Source organism: Alexandromys fortis, unplaced genomic scaffold (assembly GCF_014885135.2).
Source record: "Alexandromys fortis isolate MF-2015 unplaced genomic scaffold, M_Fortis_MF-2015_v1.1 scaffold_150, whole genome shotgun sequence".
In the NCBI taxonomy this organism is placed as follows: Eukaryota; Metazoa; Chordata; class Mammalia; order Rodentia; family Cricetidae; genus Alexandromys; species Alexandromys fortis.
The window spans coordinates 981,950-1,007,446 of NW_026068027.1; the positions used below are offsets into that span (position 1 = coordinate 981,950).

Genomic DNA, 25,497 nt, shown 5'->3' on the forward strand with positions numbered 1-25,497 from the left:
GCGAGCTCGACTCCTGACTCCGAGGCGGATTTCCGTCCCAGCCTGCCGAGGATTGGCTGGTTTCTCCGCAAGCTTGAAAACCATCTAGCTGTTTGGCGCGGATGGTCCGCTGGTGTTTTCTTCCTTCTTTTTCAGCGGGGTCGATCCCAGTCGAAGAAGCGGCGGGTGAGCGGTGTCCAAGTGTCCAGGTGAGGTATGGTAGGCTGGGTAGGAAGCGGGAAGTGAAGGGGCTGAGAAAATCAGGTCCGGGACAGGACGCAGCCTTTGCCTGTGTGCAGTCGGCAGCGACGTCTGGTAGGGATGCCCTTGAAATCCAAAGTATCAGTGAGTGATAGATCAGAAACGGAACGTGTGATGTGGGCAGATCGCATAACCTTGCTACTCAATCTGTCAACTTAGTTGTTTCGTTACGCACCCCGAGCGGCCAAGATTGGAGACTACAGAATGAGTAAGTAAACGCCAATGTTCTTTCATCCTGCATCCAGGAACCCCGACGCTGTAAGGATCGTTTGAATTTAAAATGGAATTAGTAAGGTTGTTTGTACAACTGATTGTCACTTACTGGTTCATTAATATTTAAATTTTTTTGTTTTGTTTTGTTGAGATAGCTCTTGGCAGCCTAGTACTCACTGCAGCCCCGCCTGGCCTCAAACTCAGCAGTTCTCCTGCCTCAGCCTTCCTAGTGTTGAATTTATAAGCCTGTACCACCACACCCGGCTCTTTCCGAATTTTTTAACCCTTGATTCATTTGAGCCCCAGAATAATATCATTTTAGAGATGAAACCATGAGGACTCAGTGACCTACCTAGTGGCAAAGTAATAACAAGAATTAGATTCTCGTCTAGAGTTACTTTTATATTGGGGACTAGAGGTCTTATATAGCCAAGATCACGTAGAAGAGGCTGGCCTTGAACTGCATCCTTCTGCCTCCCTAATGCTGGGATACTAGGAATAGAAATACAACCGTGTACTACTTTACTTGGCTCTGTTATTATACCTCACAAGATGTTAGTAGCTTGTTGTAAGACTGAAAAACATATTGTTGAAAGTGGGGGACATAATTGAACTAGATAATTTCTGAGGCAGGGGTTATAGCTCAGAAGTAAAGTTCCTGCCTACCATACCAAAAATGCTAGGTTTAATTACCAGTACCACCACCACCACCACCACCCCAAAAAAAAGAGAAAGCAAAGCTCTTACTACATAATAAAAACCACAACATTCTTATATTTAAACCCGTGGTTCTCAGCCTTCCTAATGCTGTATTAAATGCTCTTTTTTTTTTTTGTTTTTCGAGACAGGGTTTCTCTGTGGCGTTGGAACTAGCCTGTCCTGAACTAGCTCTGTAGACCAGGCTGGTCTCGAACTCACAGAGATCCACCTGCCTCTGCCTCCCGAGTGCTGGGCTTTAAACACAGTTCTTCATGTTGTGGTAATCTTCAATCATAAAATTATTTTGTTGCTACTTCATAACTGATTTTGCTACTGTTATAAATTATAACGGTGTTTTGATGGTTTTAGGAGACCCCTGTGAAGGGGGTCAAGACCCGCGGGTTGATAACTTCTGGTTTAGACTGAAGTTTTTGTTGTCTTCTAGGCCTGTGAATCGATAGAAGGATGTCTCCCCAAAACTTTGAATTCCACCTGCCCTTAGCCCCAGAGGAGTTGCTGAAGAGTAGAGGTGTGAATCAGTATGTTGTTCAGGAGGTGTTGCCCATCAAGCAGCTTCCATCGCAACTTAGAGGTGAGACACCATGGCTACCAGTGAGCTCCAGTAGAGAAACACCCCGTGTGTAATTAGCATCTCTGTTCTATAGCTCTGTGACATTCCATCGGGGCAGGGAATATCTTTCCTACTAGTCCCTAATTTTATTTCACTTGTTTATTTGTTTGTTTGTTTAGTAGCTCTGCATGGGATTCATGACGCAAGTGGCTGTCCTCCCTGGATTATTCAAGGAACAGTGTTGCTTAGTCTAGTTACTCTATATTTTGGGGGGTTGGGGTGGGGGTGTTTTGTTTTTCTGTCTTGTTTTGGTTTTTTTTTTTTTTTTTGATTTTTCGATTTTGGCTTCTCTGTGTAACGGTCCTTGCTGTCCTGGAACTCACTTTGTAGACCAGATTGGCCTTGAACTAAGGCATGGACCACCACCACTTGGCTGTATTTTTACCCTTTACCATGGTAAAATTAAGAATTGTAGGCTAGGGACTGGAGAGATGGCTTAGAGGTTAAAAGCACCAACTGTTCTTCTAGAAGACCCAGATTTGATTCCCAGCACCCACGTGGCAGTTCACAACTGATTGTAACTTGTGCATGTAGTGCACAGATATGTATGCAGGCAAAACACCAACCTGCATACCATACATGAATAAATTAAAAAATAAAACATGCCGCAGTTATGGACAGTATTTGACTTGCCTTTTCTTAGGGAGTACTCTTAAATCTAGGTCGTGTTTCCAAGAAGTGTAATAAAGGAGAAACATAGCTGTAACAACACACAAAACAGTCATCTGTTGTTAACAAGTGGGAGACATGTTTTGAGAAGCCTGTTGCTAGATGATTCATTATCGTGAAACCTCATCATAGAGTATACATGTACAAGTTTTTTAAATGGCATAGTCCACTCAGGAGGCAGAGGCGGGTGGATCTCTGTGAGTTCAAAGCCAGCCTGGTCTACAGAGTGAGTTCCAGGACAGGCTCCAAAGCTACACAATGAAACCCTGTCTCAAAAAAACCAAAATAAAATAAAAATGGTGTCATGTACTCCAAATTACTTGTCTAGTATACACAAAGTCCTAGGTTTCATCCTCACCGCCAGATGAAACCAGATGTAGTAGTGCACACCTGTAATCCCAGCAGTTGGGATTGCTGAAAGTTCAAGAGCAGACTACGGCAGAGTAAGACCTTGTCTCCAAAACAGAAATCAAAACAACAAGAAAAAATAAGAGATGGGTATATGAGGCTACTGTTAGAGTAACCCAGCATTAGCATTTTATAGTAAGTTACCAGGAGGAATATACCCTAAATAACAGCTACAGCACTTACATAGCCAGTAACATAGTCTTTTATTGTCAAGAATTATCTACTGTTCATAACCGTCTGTGCCATGCTTTACGGGATTTGAAGTGTAGAGTGAGTGTGTTTGCACTGCAAACCTTACAGATGCAAACGTAGCAGTGGCTAAAACGTCACTAGGCAGTAGGAAGTTTTCAGCTCCATTGCAGTAGAGGAGGATACCGTATATGTGGCTGTTCACTGACAGTGTGGTGCCTGTGATTGGATGCACAGTGTAGTTCCTCCTGACGTCTATGAACAACTTAAAAACAATTTGTATATTATCAGTCAGACCCCACAGTGCCACTGTACTTCTTGGAATTGGTTCACACTGGGTTGCTTTAGGGAATTACATGTAGACCGAAGCTGCTGGAGCCAGACCTGGGCTTGTCTCCTCTGCCACCCTGAGCTTGAACAAGTGACCTCCTACTGGAGATGGCAGCTCCTAGATGTAAGGTTCAGAAATGGGAAAAGGCATTTCTGTCTTGTCCTTTTTCTTTTTTCAATTTTTTTCTAAGTTTTTTGAGACAAGGTCTTAATTTGAGCAGTCTCAAACTGAATACGTAGCTAAGGATGATTTTGAACTTCTGCTCTTCCTAGCCTCCTTCTCGTCTGCTGGGTTGGTTTCTCCTTTTTCAGGACTGGGGATTGAACCAAGGCCTTGCATATGCCAGATAAGTGCTTCTCTGAGCTACATGGCTACACCTTCTTTTTATTTGTATTTTCACATGGTCTTGCTAGTAGCGTAGGCTAGCCTTGAATTCACTTTGTAGCCAGTGAGGCTTTTGAGTTTTTAATCCTCCTGCCTCAGCCTCTCTAATGACTGGTACTATCGGCCAGGACCAACAGTTAATAATCTATGCAGTACCAAGAGCTTGTTTTTTTTTTTTTTTTGATTTTCGAGACAGGGTTTCCTTTTAGCTTTTGGTTCCTGCCCTGGAACTAGCTCTTCTAGACCAGGCTGTCCTCGAACTCACGGAGATCCACCTGCCTCTGCCTCCCGAGTGCTGGGATTAAAGGCGTGAGCCACCACCACCCAGCTGAGAGCTTGGGTTTTTATAAACTGTTCTTTCATACTACTAAGAATTGTTGATTTCAGCACCAGGCCACGGAAAGTAGAAGGTAATCTGGAGCATCTTGTGGTGTGAGGAAGTAAGAAAATAAATGCTCACTCTAGCAGCACATGTACAGAGTTGCGGTGACACGGGAAACATTGCTGCTTTTTATGACAGAAATGTGGTGCATGTGACTAAAGTCCATGATGTTTGTGTATGAACATGGAATGAGCCGGGTGTGGTGGTGCATGCCTTTAATTCTAGCACTGCAGGAGGCAGAGGAGTGGTCTACAGAGCAAGGAGGCCCCAGGACAGCCAGGGAGACGCAGAGAACCCCTGTCTAAAAAAAAAAAAAAAAAAAAACCCAAACAACAACACAATTATGAAAGGCAAAGATTGAAGATTCAGGAAACATGTCCGTTAAATGCCTTCTACATAGAAATAGAATTTACCAAAAAAAAAAAAAAAAAATCTGTCTTTCCTCTAAATTAAACAGCATCCTTCATTTTCTAGCATTTCAGTCTGCTTTCCGGGCTCAGGGGCCTCTCGCTATGCTGGAGCACTTTGATACAGTCTACAGCATTTTACAGTAAGTGAGATACGCAGCTGGTTTTTTTAAACACCTGGTGGCTATTTCTCTCATTTTTGCATGTTAGTTTTGAAATTCCAAATTATAGGTTCACCGATTATTGGTTCTGGGTACTGACATCCATAGTGAGCATTGATCCAGCTTCCACCATGTTTATTTGACAATTGTGGGATATTTTCACGTGTTGGACCTTAGATCTGATCTAGGAGAATGGGCTCTGCAGGCTCCTATCTCACTCCCACACTTTCTTTCCCTCATAGTCACTTTCGAAGTATAGATCCTGGCCTCAAGGAAGATACCCTGGAATTCCTGATAAAAGGTGTCTGTGGGTCTGGGGGTAGGGGGCTGGAAGGTGCTTGTTGTGTATAGCATTTCCTCCGTTCTCTGAGCCATGTGATGATATCAAGGCTGTTGTGATTCAGTTGGTTTGGCTAAGTCCGGGGACCCCTGGCTTATCCAGGTCTGTAATCTTGGTGGTCGATACCGAGTGATGTGCGATCGCTGTAAGGGCGGACCAACAGAAATTTTCCTGCTTTTGAACCACCTCCCTAAGTAGGGGTGATTCTCCATTGCCTGCGAGGACTTGTCATTGGAATGAAAGTAGGAACAGGCTCTATCTCGATACAGGGGTCAGGGGTCCCAAAGGACTTAGCTGTGTCGTGGCCACTGAGAGATGATACACAGATCTTTGGTAATCTGATGGCTACACGTGCTAAGTGTTTAAAAGTTGGGGTACCTGAAGAAAGTCAACAAAACCAACTCCCAGATTCTGCCCCTCACAGTGGTATCCTGCCACTCCCAGGAACTTCCATCCATCCTGGATGATGCCACTTTGAGTGTATCCGATAGAACTGCCCATCTAAACACCCTCAAGATGAACTGCTACGCCCTGATCCGCCTTCTGGAGTCCTTTGAGAATATGACCAGCCAGACAAGCCTCATCAACCTGGATGTGGGTGGGAGGGTAAGTGAGAATGCCTGGCCATTTTATATTGATGGGGGAGAAGCCCGGGATTCTAGGATGCTTTATGTCTTGCTTGGGGTTTTAGGAGAGAGTCCTCAAGTACTGGAACCCCTTCCCTGGCGAGTAGTTCTTGTGCATCCCAGCACCTGTAATCCTCTATGGCCTTGCCTGACCTTGCCTTGATCCTGGATCGTGTGGGCACACAGACTAGATGATCTTTACTCTCTGATCCACACTCCGCCCCACCCCACCCCTGAATGTCTGTATGATCACTTTAGGGTAAGAAGGCCCGGGCCAAGGCAGCCCTTGGCTTTGATTGGGAGGAAGAGAGGCAACCAGTTCTTCAGCTCTTAACACAGCTACTCCAGCTGGACATTCGTCACCTATGGAACCACTCAGTAATTGAAGAAGAATTTGTCAGGTGGGTGGTTAAGATGGCTGGAGATGATCTTAAGCTCTGAGGAATGAGGTTCTGGCCTTTTTGTTTTGTTTTTTGCTTTGTTTTGTTTTCTTATTTTTATGAGACACTGACTGTCTCATTGTGCCTCCATCTGGCCTGGAAGTTTCTATGTAGACCAAACTGGGTTTGAACTCACAGAGGTTCACTGCCTTTACCTCCAAGTGCTGGGATTAAAGGTATGTGCCACTACAATGAATTTCTCATTGCTAATACCTATATTTGTGGAAATGTATTTACTAAGAATCCCCTAGGTGGATGGTGGCATTATTATAGACACTTTCTGTTTTAGAATAGAAGGCAATTTTGGGGTGGTGGTTATTCTTGTTGTTTGTGCTTTTAGGGGGGAGTTGTTTTTTTAGGTTAGTCTTGCAATGTAGCTCAAGTGGTCTTGAACTTACTATTACAGTCCAGGCTAGCCTGGAACTCAGTCTTGCCTCAAACTTCTCAAATGCTGGAATTACAGCCATGAGCTATCACTCTTGACTGGCAATGTTTAAAATAAGGAAAATATATAGCATGTATGGTGATATGGGTATGAAATTCGAGAGAAGGGTACAGTCAAGGATTACTGTTCCAGGGATGTGGCCAAGCCTTTGGCGAAAAGGAGTTGCTGATAATGGAGGTATGGGGTATTTGGCAGGGAAGATCAGAAGTCCTGCTTTGGACATGCACTTTGAGGTGCTTGTTAGACATCTGAGTAGTATTAGATTCAGCTGTTGAAAGGAAGGCGCGTGTGGACTAAAGAGACACCTTTGGGGATATGATGGTGGTTAAACCCTTGAAATCGAATGAGGTCACTAAATCAGGAACTACAAGAGAGCATAGATCCAAGGACTATATACCAAGGTACACCATGACCAGTAGAGTGAGCTGAGAAGCAGCCAGGGACTCTGAGATAGGGGTCCAGAGTCCAGAAGCCAAATGAAGTGTGAGTTTGAAGGAGAAAGTGACCAGGCATTGTGGTACATGCCTATATACCAGAACTTAAGAGGCTGAAGCAGGTTTGCCAGGAATTCAAGGCGAGTTATGCTGTACTGTGAGCAGCCAAGAGTACATAGCAAGACCTTATCTCAAAATATAAGTAGCCAGGCATGGTGGCACACATCTGTAATCCCGGCACTTAGGAAGCAGAGTCAGGTGTCTGAGTTCAAGGGCATCTTGGTTGACAGAGACCTCCTGTCATCCTGAGACCTGTCTCCAAATAAATAATGGCTGGGGAGGTGGCTCAGTGAAGTACTTACTATGCAATCATGAGGACTTAGGATCATCAACACTGATGGACAACACTCCTGTCAAAAGCCAAACATGGCGCAGTGTTGGGGATGTGGAGACAAGCAGATTTCCGGGATTGAAGACTGCCAGCCTAGCCTATTCAGTGAGCCCTAGGTGAGAGGCCCTGTCTCAAAGCCGGGCGGTGGTGGCGCACGCCTTTAATCCCAGCACTCGGGAGGCAGAGGCAGGCTCATCTCTGTGAGTTCAAGACCAGCCTGGTCTACAAGAGCTAGTTCCAGGACAAGCTCCAAAACTACAGAGAAACCCTGTCTCGAAAAACAAAACAAAAAAAACAAGCAAACAAACAAAAAACAACAACAACTAAGGCAAACAGCTCCTGAGAAATGAAACCCAAGGTTGACCTCTGGTCTCCACATGCACATACAGGGAAACACACACACACACAGTAAAACCAAAGTAAATGATCAGTCACAGCAGATGTAAATAAGTCTCTTCAATAAAGATTCAACTGGCCATTTTTAACAATGAGAAGTCTTCAGTAACCTTGCCCTACCGTCTTGATCATATATTCAGGTTTCTTATTGGCATGGTAACTAGCTGAAATTTGATGATCAAAAGGTAAGAATTTCTTCCAGGATTGCTTTCTCCAAAGCGCCTTGATGTGGAAGGTGCTTAGACCGAAAGAACAGGGCTCTAGAAACCTCAATTCAGACATAGTAGGGGCAGAATTAATAAGGGGAGCAGCTGGTGACTCCAGAACTGATTGCTTTCTGTCCATCTCTTTCCTTTTTAGTTTGGTTACTGGCTGTTGCTACCGCATTTTAGAAAATCCCACCATTAGTCACCAGAAGAACCGCCCCACGAGGGAAGCCGTAGCACACCTGCTTGGGGTGGCCTTGGTCCGTTATAATCATATGTTCAGTAAGTTGCCTTTCGCCTGGCGCCTGCTCCCTGCATTGCCCTTGCTCCCTGAACGCCACATGTTGGTGCTTCCCAGGTGCGACTGTGAAGATCACCCAGATGCTGCAGCACTTTGAGCATCTGCCATCAGTGCTAGTGGCGGCTGTGAGTCTGTGGGCAACAGACTATGGAATGAAGAGCATCGTGGGCGAGATTGTAAGGTGACTCCTGACCCTCCAAGCTTCTGTTTTCTTGGAGGTGTGGGTGGGGTAAGGGAAAGTTAGAGGCCTTTTCTCCATGTGATGTTGGGTTCCTTCATGTTAGCTGCCTGTCTTGGCTTCCCTTATTGGGAACTCAGTAATTAACTTTCTTGCCATATCTGTGTTTTCTTCCCTCTATAGAGAGATTGGGCAGAAGTGTCCACAGGAGCTGAGTCGAGACACAGCAGGGACAAAGAGCTTTGCAGCCTTCCTCACTGAGCTAGCAGAGCGAATCCCTGCTGTCCTTATGTCCAGCATGTGCATTTTGCTAGATCATCTGGATGAAGAGGTGGGCAGTCCAGATTTGTCTAGGATTTAAGCCCATTTCTGAAGTCTGTCTCTCTCTCTCCCTTCACTTTAACGTGGTCCTGGGTAACAACGCAAGGACTTATATATGCTAATAAGCACATGCTCTAAAAGTTGAAAAATTTGTTTCCTTAAAAAAATGTATGGGCTGGAGAGATGGCTTAGCCGTTAAAGGCTAGGCCTACAGCCAAAAAATATGAGTTCAGTTCCCACGCACCTATAGCTGTCTCTCCAGCCAAAAAAAAAAGTTTATGATTTTTATGTGTTTTGCCTGCATGTAAATTTGTACAGAGAAAAAAAAAGGCAGAGACTGACATCCAAGGTTATACTTTGAGTTCTGCAAATGTTCCTTGGTGCATGCATGCTCCCATATAAACACACATATGCAACATATATGCGCAACAAAATAAGAAAGAAAAGGCTTGTCATGTAGCCTAGACTGGCTCCCAGGTTCCAGAATTATAGGTGTCACCATGCCTAGCCAAGGTTCAGATCAAGGTTGTTTCTTTGTTTTTGTTTTTCTAGACAGGGTTTCTCTTTGTAGCTTTAGAACCTCTCCTGGAACTTGCTGTAGACCAAGCTGGCCTCGACCTCACAGAGATCTGCTTGTCACTGTCTGAGTGGTGGGATTAAAGGTGTGCACCACCACTGCCTGACCTCAAGGTTGTTTCTTGGGAAAGAAAGTAGCTTTTAGTTAAAATGAAAGTGTACCCTGGAGTCTGAGACTCAGAGGGCCTGGACTACAAAGTAAGACTGTCCCCAAAATACATTTTCCACACAAAGAAGACAGGTTGTTTAGATTTATCACTGTGACAGTTTGTACAGAAACCACCCCCCCCACACACACACACACACAAGACAGGGTTTCTCAGTAGTTATGGAGCCAGTCTTGGAACTCTCTCTGTAGAGCAGATTCGCCTGCCTCTGCCTCCCAAATGCTGGGATTAAAGGCACGCGCCACCCATGCCCAGCAAGAAACCCTTTTATGAATCTTGTTTTTATATCACTTGGTTTTATGCAGTTCTGGTAGAGATGACCATTCTATACTGGTCTAGTGAGAAGAACTCAGCTTTGGTTTGCAGTCCCATCCAGTCCTTGGGCTCCAGCCTCTTGTTCCCATCTGGCTAGCATTGCTTTTTATAAACAATGAGCTTTCTCAACCAACCTGTTCTACTCCTAAGTTCTCTTTCCTGGATGCTTGCTTGGCCTCTTCCCCGACTAGTGTTGGGGCTTCCTAGAGAAATGTCAAAGACAGTCTATTCATTGATCAAGTTTTCTTTAACTTCTTTTATGAAACTAGTCTCTGGCTCTTGGCCTAGGCAGAGGGAATCCCCTGCCCTGTTTTCTACCAGGTTGTATAACAGACTTCTTGGCTCCAAAGCTAATTAACCCATATTTTTAAATCTGTGATCTGCCACTTGGCTTGTTACCTCTCCTTTATACTGCCCCACCCATCCTGCTTCCTCCACGTCTCACTGGTGATTTTTTTCACATGCTTAGCTAGCTTCCTTCTCCCAGTTTCTCTCTCTGCCCAGAAGTCCTGCCTAGCTGTTGGCCATTCAGCTCTTTATTAAACCAATCAGAAAGTTGGTGTGATCAAATATCCTGCAACATTTTATGGCCTTATAGATAAAGGATAATAAATGTTTCTTGCCAGGCGGTGGGAGCACACACCTTTAATCCCAGCACTCGGGAGGCAGAGGCAGGTGGATCTCTGTGAGTTTTGAGGCCAGCCTGGTCTACAAGAGCTAGTTCCAGGACAGGCTCCAATGCTACAGAGAAACCCTGTCTCAAAAAAAAGATAGAAAAAATGTTTCTCAAGTTTCTCAAATGTACCTTGATAGACAGATCTGATTTTCTTTTTAATAATATTATTTGCCAGGCATGGCACATGTCTTTAATCCCAGCATCCAGGAGGCAGAGACAGGTGGACCTCTGTGAATTGAGGCCAGTCTGCTCTTCTTCATACTCCTAAGCCAGATAGTACTTCATAGTGAGATCCTGTCTCGGAAGAAAAACAATTATATATTCATTTACTTTGTGTATGTGTATAGTATGTACATATGTGGAAGTTGGTTCTCTCCTTTCACTGGTCCTGGGGATTGAACTCAGGTCTTCGGGTTTGGTGGTATCTAAGATTACCCTTAGGCTCTGAGTGTGATATATTTGAAACATAGATGTCTTTCACATTTAGATTTAGTTTCCATCCCTAAGATACTATGTATACATAGACAGACAAAAAAGTACTGTGTCCCAAGCATTTCAGACTAGGAATCACAACCCTTTGATCCCCCCCCCCCCCCCCCCCCCAGACAGGGTTTCTCTGTGGTTTTGGAGCCTGTCCTGGAACTAGCTCTTGTAGACCAGGCTGGTCTCAAATCTCAAACTCACAGAGCCTCCTGCCTCTGCCTCCCAAGTGCTGGGATTAAAGGCGTGCGCCACCACCGCCCTGCTACAACCCTTTGATTTTGACTCTTATTTACTTTCTGACATTCTCTGAGCCAACAAATCCCCTTGGGATTTTGTATCTTCCTGTTACCCTGGGGATTGACACCTAGGCAATTGGCCAGGAAAGTCACAGTTTAGAACAAGCAATCTTCACCTTGACTAAGGGCAGGAGAGTGTGGGAAAGAAATGAGAGCCGTTCCAATTGATGTCTCTCTCAGAACTACGCGATGCGCAATGCTGTGCTGGCAGCCATGGCCGAGATGGTCCTGCAGGTTCTAAAAGGTGACCAACTAGAAGAAACAGCCCGAGAAACCAGAGATCAGTTCCTGGACATCTTGCAAGCTCATGTCCACGACGTCAACTCCTTTGTGCGAAGCCGTGTTTTGCAGCTCTTTACCCGAATTGTCCAACAGAAGGTAAACAACCTTCTCTATGCTAAAACTCTGAATATTTCTCTGTATACTTGGCAAAGTAAAGAGAGAATCTAGCTGAGCACTGTGGCATTGCCCATGATACCAGACTTGGGGAAGTAGAGGTAAGAGGGTCAGTAGTTTGAGGTCATCCTCAGCCACATGGAAAGTTTGAAAACAGCTGAGCTATGTGAGACCTTGTTGCAATTTAAAAAAGCAAGGAAAGATGTTTTCCTTTATTTTTATTATATGTGCATGAGTGCTTGTACTACATATGTACAGTACCTGTGGAGGCTGGAAGGCCTCTTATTCCATGGGTTTGGAGTTACAGACAGTTGTGAGCTGTCATGTGGGTGCTGGGAATTGAACCCAGGTCCTCTAGTTGAGCAGCCAGTGTTCTAAACCTCAGTCATCTCTCTAATCCTTGAAAAAGGTGGCTTTTGTTTGTTGGTTTTTTTTTTTTTTTTGTCTTATTTAAATTTAAATAGACACAGAATCTGGTAACTGCCCCCAAAGAAGAGTCTAGACTTGAGATTTTTACTACCAGTAATAAAGTCTGCTATGGGGGCTGAAGAGATGGCTCAGCGGTTAAGAGCACTAGGTGCTCTTCCAAAGGTCCTGAGTTCAATTCCCAGCAACCACATTGTGGCTTACAACCACCTATAATAGGATCTGATGCCCTCTTCTGACATTCAGGTATATAGGCGAGCACTCATACATACAATATAAATAAATAAAATGAAATGAAAGTCTTCCCTTTCTAAGGACCAAGGTGCCTGCTCCAGTTAAGGACTGCAGTGTGGTGCTGCTCACATAGTTTATAATCTCACAGAGAAGCTGCTTTACAGTGAGGCTCAGGTTAAACTCACGAGTGTGTCCAACCTTTGGACATTGCAACTTAACACTACCATCTACAAGTTCATACCCATTTCAATAAGAGAAATCACCGCAAAATATCACAATATTTTAAGTAGGGTTAGGATCTTGTGTTGAGCCACATATATAGCTACCCTCCAAGTGACCCATAGGCTGTAGTTGGGTGGTGCTGAATTTATGCTGATTCTCCTTCTGCTCATCTAGGTGCTCCCCCTGAACCGTTTCCAGACCGTGGTGGCCTTAGCTGTGGGACGTCTGGCAGACAAGTCGGTGCTAGTATGTAAGAATGCCATCCAGCTGCTGGCCAGTTTTCTAGCCAATAATCCCTTTTCCTGCAAGGTAAGTCAACATGGTGCATGCAAAAGAGGAATGAAACGGAGGCAGAGATGGCATTATGTCACTCAGTGACCTGACACGCATTCTACCTGACAGCTCAGTGATGCTGACCTTGCTGGACCACTGCAGAAGGAGATCCAGAAGTTACAAGACATGAGAGCCCAGAGGCGACCCACGGCTGCTCGTGAGTATTCAGCTGCCCCAGGAGTCTGAGCTGCTTTTCCCCGAGGTTGGTCACAAAGCCTGAGAGAGACTAAACAAGACTCCCTTTCAGCTGCAGCACTAGACCCAGAGGAGGAATGGGAAGCCATGTTGCCAGAACTGAAGTCTACCCTGCAGCAGCTTCTAAAGCTTCCCCAGGAAGAGGAAGATCAACAAATCGCTGGAACAGAGACTGTGGAAGAGGTGAAAGGACGCATCCGTCAGCTGCTTGCCAAGGCTAGTTACAAGTATGTACAAGATTAGGATGGTCTCTGCAGGTCTGTGCAGGTGAATCTTTCTTTGGGCTGCCAGCTTATAAAAAAAAAGACAGAGACTTATTATTAATGATGAAAGTTCAGCCGATAGCTTAGGCTGGTTTCTAATTAGCTCTTCTAACTTAAATTAACCCATCTGTTAATTCACTTTCTGCCTTGTGGCTTTATTACCTCATCTCCATATTCCCCATCCTGCTAGCTCTGCATCCGGCTGGCAACTCTGCCTTCTTCCCAGCATCCTCTCTGCCCTGAAAATCCTTTCTAGCTATTGTTGTTCAGCTTTTTAATAAACCAGAGTGACCCATCTTCACAGTGTACAAAAAGATGATTTCACAACAGGTCTGTGAGGATTTAGAGTTAACCTTTGAGAGACTTATGATGAGTCCTTAAAAATGATTAGTACTAAACAAGCAATGGTGGTGCACGCCTTTAATCCTAGCACTCAGGAGGCAGAGAGGTGGATCTCTGTGAGTTCAAGGCCACCTTGGTCTACAGAGCCAGTTTCATGGGCAGACAGCTACACAGAGAAACCTTGTTTCAGAAAAAAAAAAACAAGAAAAAAAGAAACAAAGAACATAATTTGTTCTTAAGTTTTGCTGCTCCCAGAGGTGATAGGCATTTTTACTGTAGTAATATCAGACCAAAAGCATAATCCACAACTGCTTTTCTACTTTTTAAAATGTTTTTAAAACTACTCCAGAGGCTGGGCAGTGGTGGCGCACGCCTTTAATCCTGGCACTCCGAAGGCGGAAGCAGGAGGTTGCTGCAAATTTAAAGCTAGCAAGGTCTAAACAGCAAGTCTTCCTTACAGCCATAGCTGTGTAATGAAACTTCATCTCCAGAAGGTGAAAGGGGATGGAGATGTAGCTCAGCTGCACCTGAGGTGGGTGCTCGATCCCTAGCCCTATATAAACCAAGTGTGGTGCCTCCTCTTGCTTTTTTGTTTTTCCTGCGAGACTTGGCACCCAGGAGCTTTGGTTTGCTCAGCACATGCTCACTGCTAAACTGCGCCTCCCAGCCATGGCCTGACTACACAGATGTTACTATGGGGCAGCAGCACTTGTTTGCAAACCCAGGATTTAGGGCGTCTAAGGCGGGAGGATTGGGATACATAGTGAGTTCATGGTCATTCTGAGTACATTGTAAAACTCTGTTTCAAGAAAAGAACCTCATTGTGTGGTTATGTCATAAAAGTAACCAATTATCCAAACTCTGTTGACTACAAACACAGTAGGTTTTTACACAGGTGTTTGGAGTAGGCTTTTATATATACATAAATTATACATTTAGTTATTTATTTATGGGAATGTTCATGGGGTACAGCACATGTAAAGATAAAGGACAACTTTGGGGAATCAATTCTAAGTCGTTAAGCTCTGTGGTAGGTACCCTAGCTTGCCAAGCTCTCTGGCTAGCCCTGGGTTTATGGTTTTAAAAACTTTTAAAAAAAAGATCCAACTTCTTTGAAGACTACAGTAAAGGCCTGGAATTTGGGGCCTGATATCCTAGTAGGTACTGCTCAGCTCTTGAAGCATGAGACATATCCCTTTTCTTTAGGGTACCGCTTGTAGGGGCTGGATGGAATCATAAGGTAGGATCCCTTACAAGGGCTTCGGTGACATTCTTCTGGGTACTGAATTGGTGACAGACTGGTATTCTTTCAGGCAAGCTATTATTCTCACTAGAGAAGCCATCAGTCACTTCCAGGAGTCCCAACCTTTCAGTCACACAGACCTGGAGGAGAACAGCTTCCTGAATCTCCTGGGAGTTATCTTCAAAGGTAATCCTTTCAGTCAGCAAGCACAGCTTTGGGTTGAAGGAGGCTCGGGGAGGGGTTGACACTGCTGATCTGGAAGGGGAGCAGCCCAGTCATAGGGGTCTACAGGGATCTACTAAGAAACGAACCAAAGTGTGTTAGAATAGGTTCTAATTTTATACCTTCAAATTGTTGAAAGAAATACCCAGGGATGTTGGTAGCCAATGGCCTGTACCTCTCTAATTCCTAGGCTCTGCAGCTCCCACACAGGAGTCTCATGGGGACAGTGTCCCTGTGCTGAGTAACAGTAAAGACACTCCCAGTGCATCCGAGCCTGAAGGACCCCAGAGGGACGATGAGCTGGTGAAGCAGGAGATGTTGGTGCAGTATCTGCGGGATGCCTACAGCTTCTCCCAGAAGGTTACAGAGGCCATCGGCATCATCAGCAAGATGATGTATGAAAACACAAGCACAGGTAAGCCAGGGCTCTTCAGAAGGAATTGGTCGTGGGGCTGAGAAACAGTTCTGCCGGCTCGTAGTTATTGATGCCCATACCTTTCTTATTGCTATATTTTTAAGATTTTATTGTTCACATGTATGAGTATTTTGCCCTCATGCATGTGTATCACATGCATGTTTGGTGCCTGCAGGAAGCATAGGAGGGAGTCAGATCCTCTGGAACTGTTGGAGTTAGGATTTGTTGAGCCACCACATGGACACTGGGAATTTGAACCAGGTCCTCTGAACAAACAGCAAGTGCTTTTAACCATGGAGCTATCAGTCATCCCCTGGTGCCTGCACCATTAAAAGTCAGGGGTGTTTACCACTGTACCTAGTTTAGCCAGTGTCATGAGAAGGCATCGTAGCAGTCATTCTCTGGGACAATGACAGTGACCTCACATCTATGTTACTGTGTTAGCAGGGGTCCCATCTATGGGTGTTGGGAGAGTTGTCAAGTAGATGGGTGACATTTGTATTTGTTTTCAGTGGTGCAGGAGGTGATTGAATTCTTTGTGATGGTATTCCAATTTGGGGTACCTCAGGCCCTGTTTGGGGTTCGCCGCATGCTGCCTCTCATCTGGTCTAAGGAGCCTGGTGTCCGGGACGCTGTACTTAATGCCTACCGCCAACTCTACCTCAATCCAAAAGGGGACTCAGCCAGGTATATGGGGTTCCTTGTCTCTGTTAACTTTTCCGAGGTCAGCTTCTCAGAGGATTAATCCTAGTATCCTGAAAGATATTCGTCTGGGGGAGTCTGAACTCATGGATGGGTCCATACCAGGCTTAAGGTGGATTTCTGCTGAGGCCTCCTACTTCACGCAATCATTTAACCTAACAGCTTCCCGGTCATAATGACCACTGATCTCTGCTGTTCCCACAGAGCCACGGCCCAGGCCTTGATACAGAACCTCTCTCTGTTGTTAGTGGATGCCTCCGTCGGGACCATCCAGTGTCTTGAGGAAATTGTAAGTCTCCTGCTCTGTCCTCTTCTCATTCAGCAGGGTATAATTAGTTGCTGTTTCCTGTGTGCTACTGTGTTTGGGGCAGTTGTCTCACTGTGTAGTCCAGGCTGGCCTCCAACTCGCAGTGCTCAGCTCGCATGCCCAAACTTAAAGACGCCAGTAGTTTGCTTAGAGTAAAAAAACCAAAACATGTTTAGAAAAATGTTGCAAGTAAATATTCACCTACCCTTAATCCCAGCACTCACGAGGCAGAGACAGGCGGATCTCTGTGAGTTCGAGGCCAGCCTAATCTACAAAAACTAGTTCCAGGAGAGCTGGGCTGTTACACAGAGAAACCCTGTCTTGAAAAACAAAACAAAATTCACTTGTAGAATTGGTGGCATAGGTAACAACTGTAATAGCAGTAATAACACATGCTGTTTACTATGTGTTGGGCGCTGTTGTTAACACCACTGGGTGACTCTGGAGTAGAATGAGGTCTGTGAGGGAGGCTTAAGGAGAGGCTCGGCAACTTGCCTGGCTGCAGCAGTTACACTGTATATCCGCCAGAAAACATATGCAGCCTCTGTGCTGTAACAGACCACAGAGCTGCTTACGGTAGAGGTCAGGGACTGCCCCATCAAGGTGGTTGGTGCTAGTCAGCAGGGATCATGGAAGTTCAGTGAAATTGAGAGATAGAGAGAGAAGAAGAGAGAGTTTCTGGCAAAAATCATAGAAAGTCCACTCTCCCAGCCTGAGAATGAAGGTCTGTGTTCTGTCTCGGAGTCATTACCTGCACAAGATAGTCAAGTTGGGAGCATAGGCTGGTGCCTTCAAGTCAAAGGAACCCCTGCTTTTTAATGAGTTGAATCTTGCACTGTAGGGAGTGGTGCCCTGCCAGGCCTCGTCTCCTGGTTGCTACTTTTGTTCCTTTCTGTGGAAAAAGAACCTGGGGGAGGCATCTGCCTTGATATTTCCCAGGCTGCCTGATGCTCAAAACTTCTACAGTAGGCAGCGAAGACCTGGAAACAGATGCTGAGGAGACGCCCTGCCTGTCACACAAGCCACCTGAGAGCTGTGGGCAGGGTAGAAGTGCGGCCTGCGGCTCCTGTAGGTGGGCAGGGATGAGAGGACAGGAGTGAGTGGCTAAAATGGATTCTAAAGAAGAGGAAAAAGGACAGTGACCCTCTCAGATACAGGTTGACCTTGTTCTCACAGTAAGAAAAATTGCCAGAAATATCCAGAGTGCAGTCAGAACAGTGGTCCACACAGAACTCAGAAGACTCGTTTGAATGTGTTACTTTAGGAAGTGTAGCCTTGAAGAAAGGCATGACATAGGAAAAGAGAGACTGGAGCGAGAAGTGCCTCCCCACACTCCTTCCTCTTCTGTTTGCCAGCGTTAGTTCCATCCAGGCAAGTAGACCAGCCGGGAGCTGTTATTCTGAAGCTGAGTTCTTTGTCTTTCCTCCTCAGCTGTGTGAGTTTGTGCAGAAGGGTGAGATAAAGCCAGCAGTGACCCAGCTGCTGTGGGAGCGAGCCACAGAGAAGGTCCCCTGCTCTCCGCTGGAGCGCTGTTGCTCTGTCATGCTTCTTGGCATGATGGCACGGTGAGGCTCAGACCGTGGGGAAGGAAAGGAGGGTCTGAGAGGCCTTCCATCCAGTCACAGCCCATTGAGCTTTCCTGGTCGGCTGCCTGGGTGGAGAGAGCGGCTGCCTGGGTGGAGAGAGCACCCGCCTGTGTAGTAGAAACGGTCACTAACACAAGTGGTCCGGGGACCTGGCCCTGAGTCAGGGCCTTTCTGTAGTGCTCCAGGGCTCTAGGAACCCCAGGGCGGGTTCTGGGGCTTTCCCGCACTGCCCTCGTCTCCCTGGAATCCTGCCCAGGGCTGCCTTTAACTCCGTTTTCCTTTCTCTAGAGGAAAACCAGAAATTGTAGGAAGCAATTTAGACACGCTGGTGAAGGTAGGGCTGGCGGAGAAGTTCCCACAGGACTACAGGCTGGCCCAGCAGGTGTGCCTTGCCATTGCCAACATCTCGGACAGGAGGAAGGTAGGTGATCTGGCATGGCCATGGCTCAGCTGAGAGAGTGGAGAGCCTCTCTGTCTGTCTTCCCCACCCTGGCATTTTGTTTTCTTCTCAGCCTTCCCTGGGTGAACGTCAGCCTCCCTTCCGGCTGCCTCGGGAACACAGGTTGTTTGAGCGACTTGGAGAGATGGTCACAAAGGGGTTTGCACATCCAGATCCCCTCTGGATCCCATTCAAAGAGGTGGCCGTGACTCTGACCTACCAACTGGCAGAGAGCCCTGAAGTGATCTGTGCCCAGATGTTACAAGGCTGTGCAAAGCAAGCCTTGGAGAAGCTTGAGAAGAACACCACTGAGGAGGACCCCAGTAAGTGGGCAGAGGTTTGAGTGCTGGGGATGGAGTGGGCAGCCGGTTTCTGTTGTTTCCCTAAAGGGTAAAGAGCCTCAGCCCACGCTCTTTTTTTTTTTTTTTTTAAGATTTATTTATTTATTATATATACAGTATTCTCAGTACTGTGCCTGTAGGCCAGAAGAGGGCACCAGACCTCATTACAGATGGTTGTGAGCCACCATGTGGTTGCTGGGAATTGAACTCAGGACCTTTGGAAGAGCAGGCGGTGCTCTTAACCACTGAGCCATCTCTCCAGACCCCCCTCAGCCCACGCTCTTGTTTACCCATGTGTCCACCCCACCTCCTGTTCCTACTTTGAGTAGCACATGAGGAAGGAGTGGGAGTTGATGGAACTTGAGTGTGCCTTTGCTTTTTCCCTTCCCTCTACATCAGAGGACAGTGTCCCCATGCTCCCCACATTCCTGCTGATGAATCTGCTCTCACTGGCTGGGGACGTGGCCCTACAGCAGCTGGTACACTTGGAACACGCAGTGAGTGGAGAGCTGGGTCGGCGGCGAGTTCTCCAGGAAGAGCAGGAGCACAAGACCAAGGACCCCAAGGAGAAGGTGAATGAGTGGCTAGGTCCCCAAGCGTTTCCCAGATTTTCATAACCTCAGTTCAGGACATTTCCTAGGGAAATCTCTGCTTTATTAGTAAGTGTAGACCCTGCCTCTTTGTTGCTGCTTCCCTGGGGAAGATTAATATCAACAGAGATGGCATGGTCTCCCCATGCTCATCCAGTGGGGGGGGGGGGTGTTAGTACACAGACTGACTTGTATACCTTGGTCTAGGATACAGGCTCCATCTGAAGTACTGCTTGTTTGAACACACACAGCACCCCCTCTTTTTATCAGCCTGTGTTACTAGCCTGTCACCTGGTGAGATCCTTTGTCCTCTCTGCTAAAGGCTTATTTGCTTGTAGACAAAGAAGAGAGTCTTGCAGGTGGAGTAAAGTGACCTTGAGCCAAATTTGCCATTTAGAGTCAATTATGTTTTCAGAGGAAGAGGTGTAGGGACCTGGTTATTCTTTCTCCACTCAGGAATTCTTTCTTTATGGACATACTTGGCACTTCTGTGGATGGTTTTATAAACCTCATCTTAGATCTCTTCATGCAAATGAAGTGTTATGCTAGAATCAGAAAATGCTGTCTTGTGAGTAGAGAAATGGATCAGAGGTTAAGAGCACTTACTGCACTTGAAGAGAACCTGAGCAGCTCTCAGATTGTACACAGTCACTCTAGCTCCAGGGGAATCTGATGCCCTCTTCTGGCCTCCATGTGCAATGCACACATATGCTGTGCTTATATACATGCAGGGTAAAACACTCAAAACCAAAAAAAGTTTGTTTCTTTTTCTCAAAGTAGGGTGAAGTGACATATGCCTTTATCCCTGCTTAGGAGACTGAGGCAGGCAGATCCCTGTGAATTCATGGACAGCCTGGTCTACATAGAAAGTTTCAGGACAGCCTGGGCTACGTAAGAGCCTGTCTCAAGAAAGAAAAGTGATCACCCTGGCTTCTTTCCCTCCAGAGTACAAGCTCTGAAACGACCATGGAGGAGGAGATGGGGCTGGTCGGGGCCACTGCTGATGACACAGAGGCAGAGCTAATCCGCGGCATCTGTGAGAAGGAGCTGCTGGACGGTAAGAAGCACTGCCGTTTGCCTTTCTCCCCCCTTGTTCCATCTGCCCCAACCCCGAGCTCTTCTTCCAACAGGCAGTCAGGTGCTAGCTGCCTTTGTTCCGCTGCTGCTTAAAGTCTGCAACAACCCTGGCCTCTACAGCAACCCAGACCTCTGTGCGGCTGCTTCGCTGGCCCTTGGCAAGTTCTGCATGATCAGGTAGCCCCGTTGGTCTCAGCTCTAGGAAGATGAGATGACACGGCTCTCCTGCTTCCCTGATGATTTTCTCTCTTTGCCCTCAGTGCCCCGTTCTGTGACTCCCAGCTTCGTCTTCTGTTCACCATGCTTGAAAAGTCTTCACTCCCCACTGTCCGCTCTAATCTCATGGTTGCCACTGGGGATCTGGCTATCCGCTTCCCCAACCTGGTGGATCCCTGGACTCCTCATCTGTACGCCCGGTAAGAGATCCCTCAGACACCTCGAGAGTTCACTCTGCAGTCCATTACTGCAGCGAGCCACAGCTCTTCCCCTGACTCGTGGCAGAGTTCAGTATCTGCTGGCTATTCACCTTGTACGAATGAGCTCTAAGTGGACACTGGGAGCTGAAGTAGCCTTCTGAAATCTGCCTACAAGCCTTCCATTGTCCCTGACTCCAGTCTTCAAATCAGAATAGCCTTCGAGCTGCTTCCGGAACAGCATACTGTAGAACAATAGATCCTTACATCGGGCCTTCATGTCGGCCTTAAGGTATAAAGGAGTTCTTGATCTCTGACTAGAGCTTTTATTCCTAGTCTCCGAGACCCAGCTCAGCAAGTGCGGAGGACAGCGGGGCTGGTGATGACGCACTTGATCCTGAAGGACATGGTGAAAGTGAAGGGGCAGGTGAGCGAGATGGCGGTGCTGCTCATCGACCCTGAGCCTCACATCGCTGCTCTGGCCAAGAATTTCTTCAATGAGCTCTCCCACAAGGTGACAGAAGCAGCTTGGAGCTTTCTGCAGAGGAAGTGGGTGGGTCGCACTTTCCGCCCCCATCTCATCTCTCTGGTCTCTTCTACAGGGCAACGCAATCTATAATCTCCTCCCTGATATCATCAGTCGCCTTTCAGACCCAGAGGGTGGGGTGGAGGAGGAGCCCTTCCACACCATCATGAAGTACGGCTTTCTACATAAACTTACAGGGATGTAGTGTGGTATGGGTGGTGTGTGTGCAGCACACAGACTTGGTTAGGAACCAGACATGCTTTTTATCCCAGCTCTGGTTGGCTGGTTGTTGGCTATGATAGGCTAAGAGTGAACAAGAATGAACCCAGGGCCTTGCGTACGATAGACAAGCACTCTTGCCACGGTTTTCGGCCCCAAGTGTCCATTTTAGCTGTACCTTCTCCAAAACAGCTTGGCCCATTTGCCTGTTTCCCTCTCTGAGAGTGCTAGTTCTTGCTTCACAGTTCTCCAGGCTCCCAGATGGGTATGACTCCCAGGTTGTCCACACAGCAGGATGACCAGATAGCAGCTGTTCTTATCTGCATTCTCAGTACATGGAAGGGGACAAGAGGAATGCTGGGAGGCCTTGGCCACGAGCATTCTTCTAAAGCAAGGACAGAAAAGGTGGGGGTGAGAACTTTGCTGGCTAGTCACACACTCCCTCCCACCCCCTCTCAGGCAGCTCCTTTCCTACATCACCAAGGACAAACAGACGGAGAGCCTGGTGGAGAAGCTGTGTCAGCGGTTCCGCACAGCCCGGTATGCTGCCATTTCGGGAGGTCTCTGCCTAGAGGGGCTCTTCAGAGGGACCAAGGGAGACTGACGCGGGAGGACATGTGAACCTCACAGTGTCCATTCCTTGTGCAGAACTGAGCGGCAATACCGGGATCTGGCCTACTGTGTGTCCCAGCTGCCCCTCACAGAGCGAGGCCTCCACAAGATGCTGGACAACTTTGACTGCTTTGGGGATAAGCTGTTAGATGATTCTGTCTTCACTGCTTTTTTGTCAGTCGTGGGTAAACTGCGTCGGTGGGCCAAGCCTGAGGGCAAGGTGAGTGGCATAGGGTCACTGGCCCTACTGGGTTCTAGTGCTGTAAACACAGTCTACCCCCCTGTGTACTTCCTGCCTCGCTAGCCTCAGTACAACCATTTAACCATGGTGACTTGAGGCCAGATCTCTGTCCAATTCCTCGTCCTTTCTCCCGCTCCTGTCCCTTTTTAAAAGGTCTTTTTTTTTTTTAAAGATTTTTTTTTTAAATTTTATGTGTATTAGTGTTTTGCCTATATATGTGTGTGTGTCTGTGTGAAGGTGCCAGATCCCTGGAACTTGAGTTAAGGAAAGTTGTGAGCTGCCGTGTTGGTGCTGGGAACTGAATCCAGGTGTTCTGCAGGAGCAGCAAGTGCTATCTCTCCAGCCCCCAGGAAAAGCCAATTTCTACTTGAGACATTGTCTTTCTGTGTAGCTCTAGCTGACTTAGAATTTGATATGTAGACCAGGCTGGCCTTAAACTCACAGAGATTTCCCTGCCTCTGCCTTTTGAGTGTTGGGATTAAAGGCGTGCCTCCACATGCTTGGCACTAGACTTCTTTTTTAGAGCCGTTTCATGTTAAAGAAAAACTGAGTAAGTAGAGTTTCTGTCTGCTTCTGTCCCAATCCACGTACGTCCTCTACCCATCAGCTCCTTGTCCTCGGTGCTGTGGTCTTACAGTCTCCATTGACCTGCATGAGTGGATATGATTGACAGATGAGTACCCAGGGGCCACAGTTTACACTGACACTGGCTTCCCTAAATACAGTGACTTGTCACTACGGGGTCATACTAGACATTCACTGCCCTCACACTCACTCCTATGGTGCTGCCACTTAGTTGTGCTCTCACCATATAAACAGATAGAGATGCATGATAGATATAGGTCACTTAGAATAAACATTTCAAGTCTGTTTCTTTCACGGCTGTTTTTAAACAGGGAGACAGTATCTCCAGCCCTGTTTTTAACTTAATTTTCCTCTAGTCTACAATTGATGAATTTGAGCAGAAGCTTCGGGCCTGTCACACCAGAGGCATGGATGGAGTAGAGGAGCTTGAAGCTGGCCAAGGAGGCAGCCAGAGAGCCCTGTCTGCCAAGAAACCCTCTGCCGGTATGAGAGGCAAGCCCTCACGGGGCTTCCCACACGCAGTCTCCACCATCTTTTATGTTTTTCCTTTGTGGTTTTTGTTTTTTGAAATCCTGTCTCCCTTCCACCTCTAGTCTCAAGGCAACGGCCTCTGGCTTCTGTAGATTCCGACGATGACTTTGTCACGCCTAAGCCTCGACGCACCAACCGTCCTCGACCAAACACTCAGCAACGGAAGTCCAAGAAGAAAGCCAGAGTTACCTTTTCAAGTGATGAGGCCAGCGAGGACGGTATGACTGCCCTCCTGACAGCCTTGGGGTCTCAGTGGGGCTTGCCTGGGTGTAGTCATTCCTCCTGGTAGTGCCACCCCGCTCTGCAGCCTGGCTGACTTCCGAGGTGTGCTTTGCAGCTCTGGATATGTTTTAAGATTGTTTTGTGCCATCTTGGTGACTCAGTTTTTGTTCCCATGATTCTCTGAATAGAACTTTCAGCAGAGATGACAGAAGAGGAGACACCCAAGAGAACCACCCCCATCCGCAGAGCATCTTCCCGGAGACAGAGGTCCTAGGAGTGGCCTTCACCTATTCCCATCCCTGCTGTGCAGGGTGTCTTGTTGGATGCCTTTGAATTCAGTTCCTCCCTTGTAAAAATGTTTGTTGCCTCTTTGTTTTTAACATGTAAATGGTCTTTGCATTCAGTGTCTTTCTCTGAGAGCCCATCTAATGGCTGCTTTCACTTCCCAAGAGATACTTAACCAATCGTCATGTTTTTTAAGAATAAATGTTTTTATATACTTTTAAGTCCTCTGCTGGTCTGTTTCATCTTTCACCTTCGCCCAGGTTCAGGCAGCAGATTGAGGGTTATCAGTCCAGAGAGAAGATAAGGAAGCCCAGGTACCCTCAGGCTGTCTCTGGATCTTCATGATGCGCATTGCTTCATCTTGCACAACTAGTGAGAGATTCCACTGTAGAGAATTACGTGGTCTAGGTTCGTAGAAGCACCTCTCAGTACCCAAGACAACATTTGACAATACCCAGAGACCTATTTCTATCGCGGCCTTGTGGGACATAGAATAAGCATTCTTTCAACAAAAGCCTTGGGAGGAGCGTGTTGACTAACATCCTTCATACACAGGACACCCCAACACAGTGTGCCAGCAGTGCCAACTTGAAAAATGCTCTAGACCTAAGGATTGTTTCCTCCATGTGCTCCAACCCGGGAGAGATCATGAGCTGTGCCCCCTCCCCCCAGCTCTGTGGGTGGCAAGGTCTACCTCCCCTGTAGGTCCTTCCTTCTCACTATTATGGGTCTGCAGGAGGTCCAGCCCCTCCCTCGGCTGCAAACCCTGCTGTGTGCTGCCCACCCTCCCCAACTCCTTCATCTGCTGAGTCACTTGGAACAGGAAGCACACTGATGTTTCTGCTGCCATGACAACAGCACATTGCCTCTGAAACGGTCCCTACCTCTTATGTGTGTGGTGGGGGAACAGTACTGGCAGATGATAGGCATGAGGAAAAAGGGGAGATGGCTCCTCGGAAACATGCTTTAGGTTAGGGCAGGACTGTGGAGGGGCTCCTGAGACCTGGGGGAATAGGGTCAAAGCCGCTTGTGGAGCCTCTGTTGGAAGAAAGGCAGAAAAAGGACGGGGCTGAAGACGCCTCTGCTCCCCGCACCACGATATGACCACGCCCCCACTCTCCATCGCCCCACCCCCACCCCGTTCTCTAAGCCTGCTCCCTGCTCATGGAAAGCCTGGCCATGGCCCACACAGTTGTCAGTCCTACAGCCTTGGCTCTGGGACCCC

General features: G+C 47.0%; 1 protein-coding gene and 1 non-coding gene across 4 annotated transcripts; both read left to right on the forward strand.

Moving 5' to 3' along the window:
* On the forward strand, positions 1-24,493 carry Ncapd2 (non-SMC condensin I complex subunit D2). Of its 3 annotated transcripts, XM_050164086.1 has the most exons (32): positions 1-188; positions 400-448; positions 1,598-1,744; positions 4,621-4,696; positions 4,957-5,015; positions 5,479-5,660; positions 5,939-6,081; positions 8,147-8,274; positions 8,351-8,474; positions 8,655-8,802; positions 11,486-11,683; positions 12,758-12,892; positions 12,986-13,073; positions 13,164-13,338; positions 15,030-15,145; positions 15,372-15,596; positions 16,109-16,283; positions 16,503-16,587; positions 18,037-18,170; positions 18,480-18,612; positions 18,704-18,953; positions 19,371-19,543; positions 20,507-20,618; positions 20,692-20,815; positions 20,899-21,054; positions 21,388-21,565; positions 21,654-21,748; positions 22,256-22,336; positions 22,445-22,628; positions 23,591-23,717; positions 23,828-23,983; positions 24,176-24,493. In XM_050164086.1, the coding sequence occupies exons 3-32, from the start codon at positions 1,618-1,620 to the stop codon at positions 24,259-24,261; spliced, it is 4,173 nt and encodes a 1,390-aa protein (XP_050020043.1). In that variant the 5' UTR covers positions 1-188; positions 400-448; positions 1,598-1,617; the 3' UTR covers positions 24,262-24,493. The 3 variants fall into 3 exon arrangements, with proteins under 3 accessions (XP_050020043.1, XP_050020042.1, XP_050020044.1); XM_050164085.1 differs by lacking the exon at positions 400-448; XM_050164087.1 differs by lacking the exons at positions 1-188; positions 400-448; positions 1,598-1,744 and having other exon boundaries at positions 4,634-4,696; positions 5,499-5,660.
* LOC126514933 (small nucleolar RNA U85) lies at positions 5,085-5,401 on the forward strand. Its single transcript, XR_007595711.1, has one exon. It is a non-coding gene; the product is annotated as a small nucleolar RNA U85 (small nucleolar RNA).
* Positions 24,494-25,497: the final 1,004 nt, after the last annotated feature.